Source organism: Dermacentor albipictus, chromosome 9, assembly GCF_038994185.2.
Source record: "Dermacentor albipictus isolate Rhodes 1998 colony chromosome 9, USDA_Dalb.pri_finalv2, whole genome shotgun sequence".
NCBI classification, from domain to species: domain Eukaryota; kingdom Metazoa; phylum Arthropoda; class Arachnida; order Ixodida; family Ixodidae; genus Dermacentor; species Dermacentor albipictus.
The window spans coordinates 131,288,462-131,308,764 of record NC_091829.1 but is presented as its reverse complement, the minus strand read 5'-3'; the positions used below and the strand labels follow the sequence as shown (position 1 = coordinate 131,308,764).

The following is a 20,303-nucleotide window of genomic DNA, read 5'->3' as shown; positions in this document are numbered from 1 at the left end:
AAGCTGTGTGTGTAAGTTATATGAAAAAATGGTAAATCGGCGTCTAATCTATTTCCTGGAAAGCAACCGTCTACTTGATCCCCTTCAGTGTGGTTTCAGGGAGGGTAGGTCAACAATAGACCACCTAGTTCGCATTGAGGCAAATATTAGGGAGGCTTATATACACAAACAATTTTTTCTCTCTGTATTTCTGGACTTGGAGAAAGCCTATGACACAACTTGGCGATTTGGAATCCTCCGAGACCTCTCTGCGATGGGCATACGCGGCAACATGCTAAATATGATAGAAAACTACTTGACTAACCGCACGTTCCGTGTTAGAGTGGGCAATGCCCTGTCCAGGCTATTCACTCAAGAAACTGGTGTGCCACAAGGAGGCGTGCTTAGCTGCACCCTCTTCATTGTGAAAATGAATTCCCTCCACAAAGTCATTCCATCCTCAATGTTTTATTCAATATATGTAGACGATGTGCAATTAGGATTTAAGTCTTGTAATCTTGCTGTCTGCGAGCGCCAAGTCCAACTCGGACTGAACAAGGTCTCACAATGGGCAAATGAAAATGGCTTCAAGCTAAACCCCCTCAAAAGCTCCTGTATACTTTTTTCTAGAAAGAGAGGTTTGATACAAGATCCTGATATTATGCTGCATGGACAACACATACCACTCAACACTGAACATAAATTTTTAGGCATAATACTTGACTCAAAACTAACCTTCATTCCCCATATCAAGTATTTGAAAGCTAAATGCCTTAAAACAATGAACGTCCTGAAAATACTGTCACATACAACATGGGGAAGCGACAGGAAATGCCTCATGAACCTCTACCGGAGCCTTGTACGATCGCGGTTAGACTACGGTGCGGTTGTGTATCACTCAGCTACACCCAGTGCTCTCAAGATGCTGGACCCTGTACATAATCTTGGTATCCGCCTCGCCACCGGCGCCTTTAGGACGAGTCCGATTCAAAGCCTCTATGTCGAATCGGATGAATGGTCGCTCGATCTGCAGCGGTCATATTCTACATTTAATTATTTTCTGAAAGTACATGCTAACAAAAACTATCCTTGTCATCCCACCATAAACGATATGACCTCTGCAACACTCTTTCATAACAAACCTACAGCCAGAGAGCCATTCTCGATCCGTGTGACAAAGCTGAGCGAGGAGATGGATATTCCTATCCGTGAAAATAGTGTAATGGCTTCTGCCAAGCCGTTTCCACCGTGGTTGTGGCGAATCATTGACTGTGACACGTCATTTGTGGAGGTAACGAAGCACGCTCCAGAGGCGCACATTCATATGCATTTTCTGGAATTACAATTTAAATACCCTTGTCCAGAGTATTACACAGATGCGTCTAAATCACATGCTGGCGTGTCATATGCGGCCGTCGGCCCATCCTTTTCCGAGTCCGATGTTCTGCACCCTCAAACAAGCATCTTTACTGCAGAGGATTATGCACTGTGGTTGGCTGCGAAACACATTAAACAGTTAAAATTACATAAGGCGGTCATATACACAGACTCATTAAGCGTTGTGAAAACATTGATGTCATGCTTCAACCACAGAAATCCAGTAATTGCAGATCTTTTCTCTCTCCTCTGTACTATTTATGCCTCTGGCCAACACGTAACGATATGCTGGGTGCCTGGACACAGAGGTATTGAAGGTAACGTCCTGGCAGACCGAATTGCTACCTCCTTAGACACAAAAGCTTCCAACACGTCCGCAGCCGTTCCGGTCTCAGACCTAAAGCCGTACTTACGGAAAAAACTCAGAACCTACTGGCAGCATAAATGGGACTCTGAAACCCATAATAAACTCCACACAGTTAAGCCACATTTAGGATACTGGCCATCACTGACCAAGTCCAGACGAAGTGATGCCCTATTCTGTCGTCTCAGAATAGGGCACACTTACGGTACACATAACTTTCTGTTGAGTGGCGGTGAACGTCCAATATGTAGTAGATGCGGGGAGACACTCAGTGTTCAGCATGTCTTCCTAGAATGCCGCGAAACACTAGTCGAGAGGAAAAAACACTTCCCTTTAGCATTCAGTCAGTGTATACCACTTCACCTGGCACTGTTTCTAGGCAGAGAACCACTATTTCACATGCAATCTACCATAGCCTATTTAAACGACGTTGACACGCTGCACGTTTTCTGTGCAAGAAATTCGTAACACGGCCTCTTGCGAGAAGCCACTGTTGCGATGTGAACCTTTGCTCTAGCACATGCCTCCAGGCCCTTGTACTCAAGGGATCAGCGGAGGCTGTTGTGCTATTCGTCAACAACAATCACCTTTCCATTTTTATTCATGTAACACTATTACACCATTCTTGTACATCCTATACTTATAGCATACCCTACTTCAGCCATTCTCATACTTTTATTCCTTGTGTATTTTATGCAACTTATTGCTCTCAGTTTTAGGCCTCTCTACAGCCACATCACATCAGCCATTAGTCCATTCAGTGCTCATCACCATTGTCTTGGCGCTCTTTGGTCACACTTGGCCCTTGCGCCATTAAACACTACATATCATCAGTTGATGGAAGCGCCGCTATTCCCGTTTGCGGCGGCGCTTGCGGGGAGTATTGGTAGTTCATGGAAGAGTAGACACTGCTTGCAAGTTTCTCCTTCTCTGTTGAAAGGCATTGGCATTGGTTTGACGTGTTCCACTTGACTGCCGATTACGTGCTACTTCTTTGCTTCCCCAGTCGTCACGAGTGCTCCAGGCCTACTAATCGTTAGGCACTCGTTCACAGCAGCGTTCAAGAGGGCTGCCATCTTTTACGCCGAAGAAACAAATCACTGCGCAGCGGGCCGCCGTTTTGATGTTTCTGAACGGGTGGTGCGAGAGGGGCCACTGCAGCGAAGCGAAATTTTCACCTGGGACGGCAAGTGAGAAATTTCCCACGTGCCGAAGTCTGGATGCTTTCTGGAGCTGTAGGCTAAGCTTGTGGCGTACATCGCTGAAATGCGTGATCGGTCCCTGCCAGTGAAGTGCGACATGGTCATGAAACAAGCCCAGACTTTTGCCTTAATTTTAAGGCCCTGCTCTGCCGTGAGTACAACGAGTGGCTGGCGGCAGAAGACCGCAAAATTACGCCAACCGGACATGTCAAAAGAGCCTCCTTGACGGCTGCGTGTGTTTGGGTGCATTCGGCGTGGGCTGCTGTTCCACAAGATGTCCTGGTGCGGTCGTTTGCCAAATGTGAAATTTCGCTGGACCACGACGCGCTGTGGGACCGCAGCAACGATGCCGATGGCAGCACTAGTGAAGATGAGTACAGTCACCGACCGTTTGTTCGGACATCACGGGGTCAGCGAAAATGTCCGAATAAACAGGTGTCCGAAAAAGCTGAAGAAAAAAAAAATGAAATCCTTTATTTCCACGCACTTATTCGGGCTCGGCCGTAGGCTTGAAGAAATCGCGAATGCGCCGTTGCACGCTGTTCTGTTTACGCGCAATCAGATAAGCCTGAATCTCAGAGAGGGTCGTACGGCCACTGTAGGCGGCTGAAAGCACAGTCACTGCTTGTACACACTCCGCATGCGACGGCAGCGTAGCACATCGTGCGTCACCTTCCGACTCAAGAGTCATCGTCCGGCGGTGCAGCAGAAACCTGACGAATGATCTCGCCGTTGTTGAGTTCTGTGCATGTCAGTACAGCAGTGTCAGCACCTGTGAAACTGTCAAATGAGACGGTGTCCGGAATCGCAATGCAACCACTGCACAGGTCTCGGCAGAACATTTTCCGTGTCAGTAGGGAGCACATCAACAAGCGACAAATCTGAGGCCTCCCGGCACCCGCTTGCCGACATTCCCCAGCGCAGTCTGCGTGGGCACTGTCGCCGCCATTAGACACTTGACGCGATGTTTCCGTATGCCGCGTTGGATCACCGGAACCTCGACACAGCACACAAAGCAAACACCACCACGCCGTCACACCGACACCAGTGGCATAAACGAAAAATGCGGCCTAGTCGAAGCATAGTGCGTGAAGAAACAAATCAGCTGCTGGATTGTCTTGACATGGCTTACTAAGCTGAAACCGGAACTGCTGTAGAACCACTTTATCGAACCAGGCAAAAAGGATGATGATGAGTGGGGATTTGCAGTAGCGCCACTTCATGGGGCAGCAAGGAGGCTCTGTTCAAAACAAAAATGGCATTCAGCAAGTCGAACCATGCACCGATCAGATGTTATGGTGCTCTTGATCGAGTTGGCTCAAGGAGTGTCCGAAAAATCTGACGAGAAGTTGCAAGGTGTCCGAACTTTCGGCATTTATTATACATTATGGTCTATAGGGAGAATGGCAGTGCCGTGAAGCAGACCGAATAATCGAGCATGTCCGAATTTTTGGAGTCCAGGAAATGAGTGGGTGACTGTAGTCCAGTGACCATGTCAGCTACTAATAAATTTTCGTTATCGAATCTGCCCGCAGGTATGCTCTTTTTTTTTTACTTTTCCAGTCACGCGAATGGGGGGGAGGTCGACTTACATTCGAGTAGACTTACAATCATGTAAATACGGTATATTAGATTTTCCAGCTTCTCGGGTAGGCACACGGTGACAAACTTCAATGTCAGCTAGTACCTCAGCTAGGCTCAGCTAGCACATCACCAATTTTCCCAACAAGTTCAGTAACGCGTTCATTGTCCTGTTGCAGAAGTCCCTTCATTTCTATATTGGACCCGCGCGAGTATTGCTCTGTTTGAACAACCCTCTTCTGAAGTTGTTGAATAACATTTTCATTTTCCTTGCACCTAGCACATAACATTTAATTCGCCTTTCTCAAGGCTTCCCTATTTTCTGTGGCTTCTCTAAGCCTTTTTTTCAAGTCCTCAAATTCATCGCTCATAAATTTAACACCGTCCATGAGAGACTTCATTTCAGCATGAAGTTCTCGGATTTTGCATCGGCTTTCTCTTTCAATTGGAGATTTGGTCATGTTTTTGCAAAGGAACAGTACCAGTGGACAGAAGGTATTATAAATATACAAGAGATACACAGCAATACAGAAAGGTAGCAGCGACAGCATAAATTATCTAGTTACAAAGCATGTATAATTTGCACACCAACCTGCAGTACTGGGGTCAAGTTTTTAGCGTTGCGCCGATTAGCTGTCACTGCTGCCAAGTGTCGGTCCAGCGAAGGCAGCCAGCTTTTGTACCGCTTGTCCTGATGACGTCCTCAGCGGAAGAATCATCAAGGAAGTGACGCTAGCAGACCAAGGCCCTGGTGGTCAGCAAGATTCGCAATATCTGCAGTACAGGGATCAAGTTTTTAGCGTTGCGCCCATCAGCTGTCACTGCTGCCAAGTTGCCATGCTTGCAACTACTCCGTAATGTAAACATAGCAGCTCAAGCTTTGTTGCAAGTCCAGGTTGGGTGCCTCCTTGAACCTTCATCCCAGTCGCGAAGCACCGCCGGCACGGGGTCCCGGATAGCAGGTCCCCTAGGGCATCCATTTGCACAAGGAGAAATTTTTCGCCTTGTAGTGGTGGCAGCGTCAGGATCGCGCTCCATTGCTGACTAAATTGTCCACATACCCAATTCAAGATATCCTGCTTCAATACGCCAGCCACATACTTGGAACTTTGCAGTAACACAGTATGGCATATTTTCCTACGGCCACCTGTGAACAGTAAAATTCGTTAGAGGCACATACAGTCCAGCCCACTTATAACAGCCGCAGATATAACGAACGCTCGCTTAGTACGAACGAGGGCGGTGCTACCGTCAAAATATATATTGGGGCAATGGCACAGTGTCTCGCATAGAACGAACTGTTGTGGCCTCAACACTCGGTTAGAGCGAACGCGAAGCTGTCGGGCCCCTGTAGTTGACCGAGCCAGCAGTCAACTACAGGGGCCCATATCCAGCGACCGAGCCGCTGGATATGGGCAGCATTCATGCGTTCAAGGTGTGCTACCGGCGGCGCGTCATCCAACGCTTGTTGATCGCGATTGATGCTGCCATGCCAGTTCGCATCAGCTTGCTTGCAGCTGTGGACATGTTGAAAGCGGCGTGGATGGAACTCACCGCGGAGTGCATAGAAAATTGCTTCCGCAAGGCGGGTTTTATGGGCCCAGGCACCGAGGACGCCATAGATTGCCCACCGGAAGGCCGGTCGCACGAGGACTTGTGGCAATGCGTCGTTGACACGCAGCTGGCCGGACCTGACGTTGCCTGGGACGATTTCGTTTCTGCTGATGAAGACGCCGACATTGCGGAGCCATGCACTGACGAAGCTATCGTGCGTGAAGTGCGAGCCCTTCCTGACTGCCCAGAGACCGACGAGGACAATGACGAGGATGCTGCTCTACCGCCGGTTGCTGTGAACGCTTCAACCGCGATCGGTTACATCGCGTCGCTTAAGGAACTCGTGTGCACCAGAGGCCTTGGCGATGAACATATTACCACGCTGGAAAAATTAAAAACGGTAGTGATGCGATCAGCTTTGAAGAAGCAGACATGAATCACGGACTTTTTTCAAAAATAAAGTGAACTTTCGTCTCGCTTGCTCTTTTTTCCCGTATTATAGGTGGTCCACTTAGTACGAACTTTGGATACAACGAACAAATGCCACGTGATGATCAAGTTCGTTATATGTGGGCTGGACTGTATATGTTTATTAACTGCGGGAAGGCGAAAGCCGTTTGCGACTCATTCCACTGAGTTGAATATTCCGTGTTTGAATTCATTTCGTGACAGATGAGAAGAGCAGATGGCGCAAGCGTGGCAGAGGGATCATGTGACATCACGACGTGCTGCACCGTGATGTCACGTGATATTAAGGTCACGTGACCTAAAATGTAACGGACGGACGCTAGTAGGAACAATTAAACGCTATCGCCTTAATAAATATCCTCTCAGCAACTACTGAAAGCCATGCAAAGCTGAAGACTGCGGTCCTGGTAAACCTTAAAGATTGTTTTCAAATGCTGATGAGTCTATGTGGCCGTCTACCTCTATCTGTGGGAATGTAAAATAGGAGACTGAAAATGTAGATCCACCTCCACTATTACTATTCCGCTCCGATTAATTTTCGTTGCGCCGAGATTTCATCAGACAACAGCAGTCGTCTGCTAACACTTATTACCAGCTACTCAGCAAGATGCCAAAAATTAAAAAAATTGGCAGATCATAGTGCTGCACTGGTAGTAGAAAGCTTCGAATATTACGCGGCGCGCATTTTCTCCCCGGCATGCTTATTTGTGTTTCAACTTCACCAGGCACGCAGGACACTTTGCTATGGTTGCTGCAACAGGATAAAAGCAGCTGATAGGCTTCTCAGCAGTCTTTTGTTTATTAAGAAACGTTTCTCCGATCGGCGTTCTGCGGAGGCAGTGCAAATTTGAAGTCCACTTCACCGCAATACAGGGCGCACTGTAGCAGACGACGCGCGAAGCCCCGCCTGCGGCTCTCACTGCACCTGCGCAATAGTTTCTCTGGCACCCGACAGAGGCGCCCCACGGAGTGCCGGCAGCACGGAGCGGCATTCTAACCAAGAGTGGACGACCCTGTACAAGTGCACCGTGTCGTGTGTGCATCTCTGCACCAGAGCATGGTTTCGAATAGGTGCTAGCAGTAAGGCTACAGAGTTTCCGCTGATTCTCTTTTGCAGTGCCAGGCATGCTCAAAGGGTTGTCTCAATCAACCATTGAACAGTCAAATACGCTATCAATTAAGAATTAGTTTGATGTGATTGCTTGGGCGAGAAGACTAAATCCGAATTAACCGATTTTACTTATTAAGCAGAGAACTTGCATAATAGTCAAGTAGGAATCACTGTAGCAGCTCGTTCTTGGCATTACATGTTCATATTGTGGTTCCTGATGCAGCAAAAAGCTCGTTAATTCAGATTTCGCAGGACCGGAAAAAATGTCTGAAATAATCGAATGTTGAATTATCGAGGGTATCGAGAAAACAATAAATGCTTTCTACGTTACAGGCTTTTATTTACTAAATGAATCAGCGAATCTGGTTTCTGTTTTGCAAAAGAGCAGTGCTGAAGTTGCAATTCTTGTAATCTCGTGACTGATTGGCAGTGAAGGCCCTGCGACTTTCTTCTCGGCACAGCCGCTGCGTGTATCTTTATCCGGGACGTGAAACACATTTTTTTACTACTGTGCGCGCATCACAGTTATTTTTTTGCCAGTGAGCTGGTTGCCAACAGATTGTCGATCGATTGGGGTGTAGCCGGCACACTTCATCCGCGACAGCTTCTGCCTTGTTTGTGACATTGCCCACATAGCTTCGCACCAAGTCAAAACAAAATGCTACAACTGCTGTGGATGAAACCGTGATCATGGACGACGACCATAGTTATGAAGGCACACGGCCAGCACGCGCACAGAGTGAAAGCGAAACTACGCCATTTGCCACCCGCTGCGGTCAAAGGTGTGGTTGCTATTGACGCAATGATGAACAGCGACTAAGCAGTTACAACTAAGCGTGCCTGTTTGATTATTGGTTTAAAGTTTATTTACATGCTTTAGATGTGGCCAAGCTTGGGCAAAAGGTGAAACATATTGCTTCAAGAAAGCCCAAGCCCTCTTATACAAGGCACACAACAGCAGCATAGATACCATACATAGATGTGGTACATAGATGAAAGGTGGGTAATGTACATACATTGCCCACCTATTACATCATTTGTCTCAGAGGTACAGTTTTTGAGAATTTACAAGAATATTAAATTTTACAAGGCACAAGTTTGTAAAGTTCTACTCTGACGCCATTACAGGTAATTTGTGTATTATCAAGTACAGACATTAAAAATAAGCATTTTAGCACAATTGATTTTTCTGTAACGAAGTAGAATAGTGGTGTTGAACTATCTTCTTCTTGTTGGAAAAACAAGAAATGACAACAACCATAGCGATGCGGGCACTCATTTCTGTTGGAAGCCAGCACAGTTTTTGCTCCCTTGCACGTTTGCGGTGCTTTGTGCTCACCGAGCTCGGAGTCGTCCTAATTAAGGACAGTTTGAGTCCGTTAAATAATGCATGTGCCTGCCTAGACCAGAAGGCGAGTCCGAATTAATGAGATTTTACCCAAGAGAGTGGAAATGCCTCGTGGCACTTGCCGCGCTTTGTCGTGTTTGATTTGTGCCCGCGGATGCCTCACTCTGGGTGTGCTGCGTGCAGAGCAAGAGCCTGCTGGGCGACTCGTCGGTGCTCTTCTCGCCGCCGTCCATAATCCGCGAGACGCTGCCAGAGGTGTCCTCCGGTGAGCCGTTTGCCACTCCGGTGCCGACCAGGCCCAAGGTGAGACTTGCCTGCGCCTTGAGAACCGGGCCGAGTGGTGCCGAGGAGCAGGTGCCGTACCGTGCTCCCTCGCACCGCACGTGCAAGCCGGCTGCTCGGGCAGCCGTAGCGTACCACCACAGTGCCCTAGCTTTTCAGGGCAGTGGACGCGCACGATCAGTTCTTGTGGTTGCCATTTCAGTGAGCTGTTCTCTGTTGTTGACACTGCACAGCCCAAGCCAGTCCAGCACGGTCTGCTCACGTTTCGCACCCGGCACTCGGAAAGCACGCCTTCGTCGCGGAGGCTCCGCCAGGTAGCACCCCCCTGCACTGCATGCTGCCTGCTTGCCTGTTGTGTTGTCTCACTGCACCCATGCATTGCGCCCAAGCCAAGTCACATGACAGTGACTCGAGAGACCTTGCTCGGCAGTGCACTCATCTAGTGCCACTGTATAGAGTTTCTTACTGAAATTACTAGAGGGAATTGTCGGAATCATGGTTGGTACATGAATTGGGCTGTGGTGTTGGTTCTTGGGGCTGCAAACGTATCACGATGTCAATATCCCCAAGTTTAACAGAGCGGTGCACTATCGTTTAGAAGTTCAACAGTCTTCAATAAAATCAATTTCAATAAAATTAAAAAAAGAAATGATCTGATGCAGTTAACTATAGCACGTATATTATTCTACGAGTACACTAATTTGGTGTTAGAGACGAGAATTCCGTGTGAATTTTCCAGATTTTCGTACGGGGGTGACTGTTACTCGCGAATGATGTCCCACGGTATATAATCGGTGTGCATTTGTCATGCAGGAATAAGCATACGCAATGCAGTCGTCTGGCAATGAGCGACATACACTCGTGGTACACGCCGGCAATCACTGCGATCGTGTTTGCTTGACGGCCTGCTATTTGTTTGTTTCGATGGCCCAGCTCCTGTCGACAGTGGCTCACATTTTTTTCGCCATATAATTTCCACCGTGGTGTCTTCAAGTTCAGTGTGAATGTCATTATGATCGTGGAATGTCGACGCCTGCACCCACTGTGGTTGCACTGTTTATGAAAGCAGAAAGTGCAGTTCACTGAAATTGTGCCAGACCAGTATAAAGACAAAAGAGTACTTTTTTGCTTCCTTTTTTTTAACTTTAGCTATATTCTGTTTTTTTTTTTTCCCTCGCAAATCAGTCACCATTACAATACAAAACACCCTGAAGATCCCTTCTCAGGGGAGTATCCCTTCTCATTTTGCACCGTACTCTTTTCACACCGACTGCACTCGCATTTAACTTGTAACGATGGAATGCCAACCAAGCAACATTGCACACACACAACTGCTGTGGCTATGCTTACGCGTGCCACAGTGTCAGCCATTTGCAACACGAATGCGTGCTTTCAGATGGTGGGAATTACAGCGGGCCAGTTAAACATCCAATTTTTAACAGAAAAAGAACATGCTTTGTACTCGACGCCTGCTCTGGTAGCGATACTCCAAATGGACGCACACAGCAAAATTGTTAATCTGGATATGGTAGTGGTGCACCTGTAGTGGAGACTTGTCACAAAACACTCAAGTTTACAGTGCGGCTTGTTGGAGATTTTATTTTCCATTCTTACATCGTTACATTGAGGCTTAACTGCGGAGGCTGGACGTATGAGGCCCATGACATGGGCGTGCCTAGTTCTGTGGGTGCCTTTGTGGCACAATAGCACAGTTGTGCTGTATTCACAGGAACTGCACATTCAGCTCTCTCCTATTTTTATCCACCCTGCCTTTCAGTCCATTCTGCTCAACAATTGAACTGCCATTGGAGTTTAATGCTTTCTAGGTTCAGTTCTTTTTCTCTAAATGCAATCTCCCAGTGTCGAATTTTTTTATTGCAGATTAAAAATTGTCAGACTGACCTATATCAGAAAATTATTACCGCAGTTTTTCTAGAGTGACCATAAAGAGAAAAAAAAAAAAACATTTGCCGTATGTAAATGTGCATTGTTTATTCAGGGCTTCCATAAATTCATTATAAGAATAAAAAAAGTAGATTCAGTAGAACCCCGCTGTTACGTTCCCGGCTGCTACGTTGTTTTCATCCGGTCCCGGCATAGCTTCCATAGGATCTAATCTATAAGGAGCCCCGCTGTTACGTAGTAGCTGTGAAAACGTTCCTGTGTGATACGTCTCAACTTAGCACCCCGAACCCGCCTGGACGCGCGGGTTCGGGCTGCTAAGTTGCGGCGGTTGGCGCGCGCAGGCAACGCGCGCCAACCGCCATTTTGACTTTTGATGAGTTTTGGCTGGGCTTCGCTAGACTTGGCTATAGAACTGGCTGCAAGAAGCCGCACGCCAGTTTGAGAGGCTGCCACTAAGTGTCAATTCGGGAAAAAATGCTCTCACTATCATCACTGTGATTACGGTCACTGCATGGTTTTTGGACGGGTCGACTCACGGAGGAAGTAACTCGGGAGAGGCCCTGACGTCACTCTTTTTTGGGAAGCCGGAAGTTGGCGTTGCTCATGGCGTTGCTCCGCCTCTCGGGCCAGCTCTCCTCTCTTGTTTACATTTCTCGCGAAACCAGGCCGCGCGCAACCGGGCTGCTCGGACGCACGCGCTCTGCAGCACTACTAAACAATCGTTAGCACGGTAGCATGATTACACCAAAGAGGACAAAATTTCCCGCGCATATTCCTTGTGTGTTGCCATTGCCGTGGCGCGGTGACGACGAGGAGTACGAGGCGCATGATGCCGAGGAGTTGCCAAATCCTAGCTTTGGAGAAGCTGTCGCGGCTCTGGACCTCCTCCGCAGGTACGTCGCACCTCACAGCGACGCTGACAGCAATGCGGCCTTCCAGGCTATTGAGAAACGTGTGGCGATTTCTAGCGAGCGAAAGAAACGGCAAGCCATCATTCCAGACTTTTTTAAGTCCTAAGCGCACTCTGTGGAAATAAATTGTCTATAGTAAAAGCTGCACTTTTTTCATTCATTTTTGGAGCTTTCTTCACTGTTGCGTTTTCCCGGCTGTTAGGTTTTTCCCCTGGTCTGGTGAAAAACGTATGAACTTGGTTCCACTGTACACTGAAATAGATATATTCTGATTCGGCAAGTTTGGTTTGTCTGACAGGTGCACAGCCACACTTAAGAAAACTCCATGGCTGTGCACCTGTCAGACAAACCAAACTATTCAGAAAGGAGTCCTTCATTCTGTAGCCACTGTGAGGCAATCAGTTTTCGTTGTCTCGAGAAAAGAAACGCGGGCATCGCAGCATCGTTTGTATACACCAGCCCCTGGCGGAGAGAGATGAGCAACCAGAGGGATACCAGTTTTTAAGAGTGCAACGAAAGGAAACGACCCGCAAAACAAAACCAAAGCTAACCACCGCACGAGCAGTTTCTGAAACGCTAGTGTAAAAAAAGCCGCGAAAAAAAAGAAAACGCTGCATCGCTTGATACACGTACGCAGGGTGACAGTGCTTGCTCGGCAACAAATATATAGAAAATTGGCACGTTTTTCAACACATATACGGTGCCGACGGCATCGATCATTTGGAACTTACTAAAGGAAAGGTAAACAGCGTTGTTCACAATGCTGTTTATTTACTGCATTGACCCTCAAAGGGACAGAAGTCGACCGAATGGTAGGTAATTGTGCATTAAATTTGTGACTAGCCTTTGAGTGCTGCCACACTTTCAAATCTAAGTGTCATGTTTATGAAGGATCTGCTGAAATTAGGTTCACATTACAACACATTTAGCAGCAAAACCTTAATTGTGAAAATTGTTCACTGCCTTTGTGCTGGCTTGCCGAAAGCGTACTGCAAAGCAAACGCATGCAAGGGGACAAAACCTGTACCAGATGGGTTGACCTTCTTTGTTGAGCTGATACGTGTAAAGCTACAACAGACCCTATAGCTATAGCTGACCAGAGTAGCAATGTGCGCTTGTTGATATGGCATCTTGATCTGAGTTTTCCAGCGCAAGTAAGGCTAGACACAGGATACACATGGCGCCGTGTGTGTCCTGGGCTTTTTCTTGTCTTATTCGCACTAAAAAAATTCAGATTTGTAGCTATAGCCTAGAAATAAGTTTAATGGGCATAATATGGCAAACAGCACAAAAGCTAGACAAAACATTAGGGGACCGTGCTGGTGTCATATTGACAAGCGTAGCTAACAAACATTTTGCTTTTATAAGTTAATGAGCAGAGTCACTGTCATGTATTCTGGGTTTCGTCGGTCTACTGTTAACACAAACTACCTCTGAGAGGAGAGTAGCTACAATTAGGTTGTTCCGAGAGGAACAACCTAATTTAGATGGCCCGGTTGTTCTTGGCTTGTGGCGAGAGGTGCATGTGCACTTGCACGCAAGCTGTTCCAGTGTTGAGTGAGTGGATCATCAACATTGCTGGTGGAAACCTTTTGGACAGAATGTATAGAACACCAGGACACAGTAGAAAACCCACTTATAAAGATTGCCTGTGAAGCCGCTTTATTCATTTCTGCAATTGGATGTCAGTTCTACAGATTCAGTGCCCTGCCTACTGCAGGTTCAGCATCGTTTCTTAAAATTATTTTAATGCTGGCTTGCCAAACCAAACAGATGTGCTCAGAACAATCACGGGAAAAAAATGTAAGGAGCTTTCGGGGGCTTTGTGAAAATACACTCAGGCACCTCAGGGTCATTTACTCCACAGTTCCCCAATGTGTGTAGATGCAGCATGTTTCTCACATTGCTGCCTTCGCACTGAAATATGGGAGTGGCTGGGTGTCCATTCATTCACTGCTTGCTTTGATGACCATTTTTAAATGCACACACATCCCTTCTCTTCTTGTAAACTGTAGTACTACTGCAAAGTACGTTATGGAACCAAGGTGCCCCATGGCATAGCAGACCTCAAGAAAGGAGATGTTAAAGATTTGAAAAATTGTTAACAGTGCTTTCTATTTGCGTTGTGCAAAATATTTAGTATTGTAACATCAATGAATCGCCGTGCAAGCACTTCATTTCAGCTTTGCTGGTTGACCAGCAAAGCTGAAATGTGCGGCGCCGGTGTTTATTACTGAGTGGATCCCGATGGTTCGTTAAACAACAGCTTGGTAGGCTGCCAAATTCTCGGTACGCAGTTGCTGCTTGTACTTGGCTGCACAAGCCTGTTCTTGTGCCTGGGCTGCAGAATCGGGACGGCGTAGACGAGCTCGTTACCGTTTCCGTTCGCGGCGTTGTTGGTCAAGAGCTGGCGGCTCCTCAGGAGTGCGTATGAAGCGTGGCCTACCCATTTTGGAGCCATAGAGAAATGGCTGCGATGGAGAACAACAACATCACTACTGGCGCAGCTAATCAAACACCACGTAGATAACAGAAGGCCTTTTCACTCTCATCCATGACGTCACGTTACCTGGCTTGACTGCCATGGAATCTAATGGGAATGCCCCTGAGTAGGCAGTAGTGATTTGACGTCACTGCTTTCATCACGCCAGCCTTGTCCATGGAAATTTCGGGCCAGGTAGCGTGACATCATGGATCAGAATAAGCAGGCCTTGTCCCACCTAGGTGGTGTTGGCTAATCACATGCTTCTCTTTCTCTCTCTGTTTGTTTTCTTCTCATGCATGTGCCTGGGGTTGCGCCACAGGAGTTTTCGGCATACAGGCGACCAACAAACAGACGGACGGACAGATGGAAGAACCAACTAGCTATATACCGATTCACTGTAATATGCCATATTTATTCATGTAAGGCCCGCAACCCCACTTTAGTGCACGAAAATTCGAACAAAAAAAAGTCACTGAGCATCACGTGACCATAACTTCCGAGATCACACTATGTGCTGTTGCAGTTTCTGTGGCCTGCCCACACACTCGCTGATTACCTTTTGTCAAGCTACTATAGTGTAGACCGCTTATAACGGTAAGTTATGGGAGTTTTAAAAATTCGCGCTATAAGTGGCACTGCGTTATAACCAAAGCATGATTTTTTCGGCTTTTGCCTATGCGAAACGGACCACCCACCTTTCAAACACAATTTATTACATATTTCGCTCACACACACATACAACACAATCGCAACACAGTACAGAAACCAAGTTCTTCTGACAAGTGCGGCATCAGCAGAAGAACGCTGTTATTTTCATCTGGAGATTTTTTTTAACAATGCTTCGAACAATTTCGTCCTCTACAAGGCTTAAGCACTGAAGTGCTTTCTCACTCAAACTGTTCTTCGCGCAGTACATCTTCGCTTTGCTGAGGTATTCCAAAGCGTCTTCACACAGGACATCTGGGTCTGGCGTCGGGTCGACATCGTCGTCCGACTCATCTTCGGTTGCAAGCTCTGTGCTACCGTGCACAGCTGCGACGATCGCATCATCCGTGCTCGCTTCCTCGCAGACAGGAAGCTCCGACTCACCGGTATCGACATATTCTTGGAAGGTGTCTGTGGCGGAAACAAACTTGCTTTCAACAAAGCCGGACTACACGTCGTCGGTGTTGACTGTCTCATCGACAACATTGTCACTCGGCTCATCGGCGTTAAGAGCCTCTGCATTGCGTACGACGCCTGCTTTCTTAAAGCACTTGCTTATTGTCGTGGTTTTTACCTGCCACCATGAAGGGGCAACCAAATCAATCACACCCCTTAAATTCACCTTAAGAGGCTGCTGCTGCTGCACACTTGGCAAAACTCTCTTGCAGAGGCGTTTTTTGTAAAGTGCCTTTACGGTTGCGATGACACCGTGGTCGAGTGGCTGACATTTTGCAGTTGTGTTGGCAGGCAGAAACTTTAACTTTACTGCAGTCAACTTTGACTTGATGTTGGGGGCTGTGCAATTGTCGAGAATGAGCACGACCTGTCGCTTCTCTGCCTTCACGTCTTCATCGAACTTACAAAGCCAGCTTGTAAACATGTCTTGCGTCATCCACACCTTTTTGTTGGATTTGTATGTCATTGGCAGGCACTCTCGCTTTTTAAAGCAACGTGGCCTCGCTGATTTTCCAATGACAAACAGGCAGCACTTGTCCCTTCCATCCATGTTAGCACAGAACACAGTTATGCGCTCTTTTGAGGCCTTGCAGCCAAAGCAGGCTTCGTGTCACAGCGCAAGAGTGCGGTTGGGCAGAAAGTTATAAAATATGCCAGCTTCGTCGGCATTGTATACGTCGCTGTCCCTGCAGGTGGACAGCATGGTTTCCAAATTTAAGCGAAGCCAGGCTTCGATGGACTCGTTGACATCACCGCTTTCATCGCACACCACTTTGCAGCTGATGCCATGGCGATCCTTGAATCACTGGATCCATTCATTAAGTGGGTTGAAATCGTCGTGGCCTAAAAGAGCACCAAGGGACTTGGCTTTTTGTTGGAGCACGGGGCCACTCACTGCTATGCTCTGAGCCTTAACTTCATGGAACCATCTGAAGAGCGCTGCGTCCACGTCTATGTACTTCAACGTACGTATTCTCTTCCGTGACAGGGTAGATGAATCTTGTTGCAGTTGCTGCCACAATTTGTCCTTGTTCTTTTATATGGTCGACACGGTTGTGTCAAAAACGCCGTATTTGGCCACCGCCGACACCTTCAGCCCACTTTCTGTCTCTTATAACACATTCCTTCATCTCCAGCAATAAGGTGCATGCTTTCCTAGGTATACTTTGTGGTGCAAAATACATTCTTGAAAAGGGACGGAACAAAGGAAGACAGTGAAGCGCCAAACTACCAACTGTTTAATGACAGTCTGAGAAAACATACAGAAGAAAAGACAACTTCCGCTCATGCGCAGGGAGCCAAGGTTTGACAGAACATGGTCATGATAACATACTTTGGATAAAGCACACTTTGGTAGAATATAATATGATAGATGTATCGCTGACGCAATCAGACCCTTTCTTTTTAATATAAAACGCTTCCGACGACTCCCTTGGTCCCCACTTTTGCCAAGAATCAATACTCACTCAAAGCATGGTGTTGCAATCACTTAAACTTTGCAATCAATTACTAGCCGCGTGGCTTTGCAGTGGTGTGTACTGCTCATTCGTAACAAATTCAGCCAAACTGAAATTCCATTGTAGTTGGCCTTTAAAGGGGTTTTGAACCACTTTTTATCAGAGTCGAGAAATGTATTTGACATGAAAACAGACTATTTCAGAAATACTTCGCCCCAAAAAGTACTTCAGTGCATTCAGCAAAAGCGCCACTATTGGCGATCACAGATCCCATTCGCGGTTCTTCCACTCCTTCAGTGCCTTGCACTGCAATGGCAGAGCGAGGCACGCCCAAAACTCTCCGCCTACTAAACATGGCATGCAGTTCAAATTTGATATTAGGTGCTCATGCCACTAGTTATGATTTTGGTGCCTTCGTCTTGCCAAAGTCAGGCGCTGTGCCTCTGCTTACGGTTGAGTTCAGTGTCTCGTCCCTTTGCTGTGCTATACACAGTGTACCAGATAATCACACGCGGCTAAGTAACATAGTAACATGAGTAGCGCATTTCCTTTCGCACTTATCTCTATGACAATCAGATAATTTTTGAGAGTCAATCCAACTTCATCTTCATGTGCGCTCGTCCAAGTACGTTGGCAGTGCCCACATTGGCTAAGCGATGGATGCTACACTTCGGACTTGTGTAAAAGGATTCCTAATCTAACGAGCTTCGGTCACGATGGCGACACACCTCGGGGGTGTGCCACTCAGGAAGCAGATGACCCGTTCGTTGGAGGTTGGTGTTCGGTCTTTGAGCCACGGCACCCTGCAGCAGCCGCAGTATCTACGCTATGTGGCATATGCAGCTATGTGCAGTTGTGGTGGCCAACTGTTCGCCTGACAGGGGTAGAGTGCACGTTCGCACTATGCTGCAGTCCGGCCATACTGTGCGATGCAGCCCACCTTTTTCCTGCACCAGCTTGACCAATAGATGGTAGCTGAATCCGAATTACGCATTTTACTCAGTCGATTAACATGAAGCAAAGTCTGCCAAGGCATCTAGCCAGGAGTGAGTATGCACTTGCTAGCATACATCTAGTCTCACTTCAAGTCTTACATGGTTCGAGGCTAATTGACTATTCAGAACTAACAGAAATTAGCGAGACCCGACGGCCACAACACTGATCAACAGTGCAGCCAAAGTCACCCGTGATACCTGCATCGGTATCGCGGGTGAGTGTGAGCATACGATAGTCGCACTTCTGGAAGTGTGTAATTCATATCGAAATTTGAAACACAGATTTTCACTTGCTTCAGCCTGTTTATTAAACAGGGTGTCTACCAACCGGGAAAACTGGGAAAATCGGTAATTCTCAGGGAATTTGAATAGTCTGGAAAAACTCGGGAAAACTCAGGGAATTTGTGCTTTTATCAGGGAAAATTAGCTGTAACTTTATTGAAAGGGAACGGAAGTCGTGTTAATGCTGGCGCCAGTAACAGAGAAATTGCAACGTATCGTCATTGACGCCGTGTCATCGGCACGAGGTATTGCCATAGTAGTTAAGAGCCGATTTTCCAGACGCCTGACTTTTCGAACGTTCCCTATAATTCGCACGGCTTTGCAACACCACCACGTACTCCATATAGTCAATGTGTATTGCCCTGACTGCGTGTCCCAAATGGCATTAATCAAAGCCACCGCCGCCGCCATTTTGATTATCTCGCCGCCTCGAACCGGCACTCTCGCACGCAGATCTGCTGGCAGCTGTAGCCATCACTGTGGCAACGTTAGGCCTAGCTGCTCCTCCGCTCGCTATTAAGCTTCTTGCGGTGCGGTGCTGTGTTTTTCATCGAAAGAATTTGCCGTTGTCAGCAATGGCACCGACTACTCCGCCTTTGTAATCCTCGCGATTGGCTTTGAAGCTCGCAGAGCACAACGCGTTGCGTAATGCGTCTCCGAAAGTTAGCTTTACCTTAGTACAGAAGTGTTACGCGGTGAAGGATAACAAGCGTGGGAAGGGGCAATGGTCAAGGGACACAGTATGTATTCCTTAATTATACACGTGTGCGCCCCATCTCCTGTCACAGTACGAGCACCGATATGCCTAATGAGTGTACTGGCAGGCTTTAGGAGCTTTTTTGGGTGTGCCTGTGGCAATTTTAGCTCTTAAGGGCTGTAAAAGGCATGCATTCATTTTTATTCGTACTGCCCGATTTTTCGGATGTTTTTGCGATCCCTATAGGAGTCCGAAAGATCGGACGTTGACTGTACAACTGACCAAGACGATGCTTCAAATGATCCATGGGGTGAACGCGTGGCAAGAGGAGGATGAGAACAGAAAGGACCGACACATCGAGGAATTAACGGGAAAGGAAGCGCTCCGCCGCCTCTTTGAGGGAGCTTGAGCTCAAGAAACAAAGTGTTGGCTGACACCAAGATGTAGGTGTTCCTCATGGAAACCAAAATAAACTCTTTAAAGCAGGGAAACCCAACACTGAGATGTTGTGTACGGGCTGAGAGTATGTCAGGACAGTTGAGGTTGAATTTCCAGCTGCAGATAGAGAATATTAGTCGTGACAAAGTTCAGGCCTCATACTGATAAGCTTGCTATCAGTTGATAAAAATAGCTCTTATTCAAAAATATTTTCTTATGTATGCATCTCCTTTTTATTCGTATTTGAAATAGTTCGACACAATTTGGAATGGGTTTTGCCATTTTTTTTCGCTAAGCCCTCTGTTTTCTTTATAAATAAAATAGGTGTTACTCCTTACTATTCAAACTGGATTTAGTCATTTCTTTGTTTCAACATGCTTACTAGAGAATGACAGCACTGAGCAACATGGTGTCAGCCTGCCTTGACATAAAACAAAGTTCTGGCTTATTCAGGGAATTTTGCAAAGGTGCTCAGGGAAAACCTGGAAAACTCAGGGAATTTGGAAATGTCAACTTGGTAGACACCCTGTTAAACTGTGTCAATAAATATATGCAATAACAGTAGGAAGAACCGCACTAATCCAAACAACCTTCTTGCTTGATGCAATCTATTGGACAATAGCCAATCTACTATTTATTAAATATTGCAGCCCAAAAAGAGTGAGGAGAAGGCTTCTGTTCAAAAGAAAATGTTTAAGAAAAAGGT

The 20,303-nt window shown here is 46.9% G+C and overlaps 2 protein-coding genes across 5 annotated transcripts in view; both read left to right on the top strand.

Moving 5' to 3' along the window:
- Positions 1–20,303, top strand: part of LOC139049684 (transcriptional activator Myb-like) — a 343,827-nt gene that overhangs the window by 300,179 nt on the left and 23,345 nt on the right. For 2 of the 4 annotated variants that reach the window (XM_070525392.1, XM_070525391.1), the window contains exons 16-17: positions 9,168–9,287; positions 9,500–9,580. In XM_070525392.1, coding sequence (XP_070381493.1) covers positions 9,168–9,287; positions 9,500–9,580 — 201 coding nt within the window. Of the gene's footprint in view, positions 1–9,167; positions 9,288–9,468; positions 9,581–20,303 lie in introns of those variants that run through there. The other 2 variants (XM_070525394.1, XM_070525393.1) reach the window with 2 other exon arrangements.
- LOC139049729 (tigger transposable element-derived protein 6-like) lies at positions 5,993–6,493 on the top strand. Its single transcript, XM_070525510.1, has one exon. It carries the CDS (start codon positions 5,993–5,995, stop codon positions 6,491–6,493), a length of 501 nt encoding a protein of 166 aa, XP_070381611.1.

Bases quoted from the DNA above. Each gene is read 5' to 3' on its own strand.
- LOC139049729 (XM_070525510.1), top strand. From the start codon at position 5,993: ATGCCAGTTCGCATCAGCTTGCTTGCAGCTGTGGACATGTTGAAAGCG.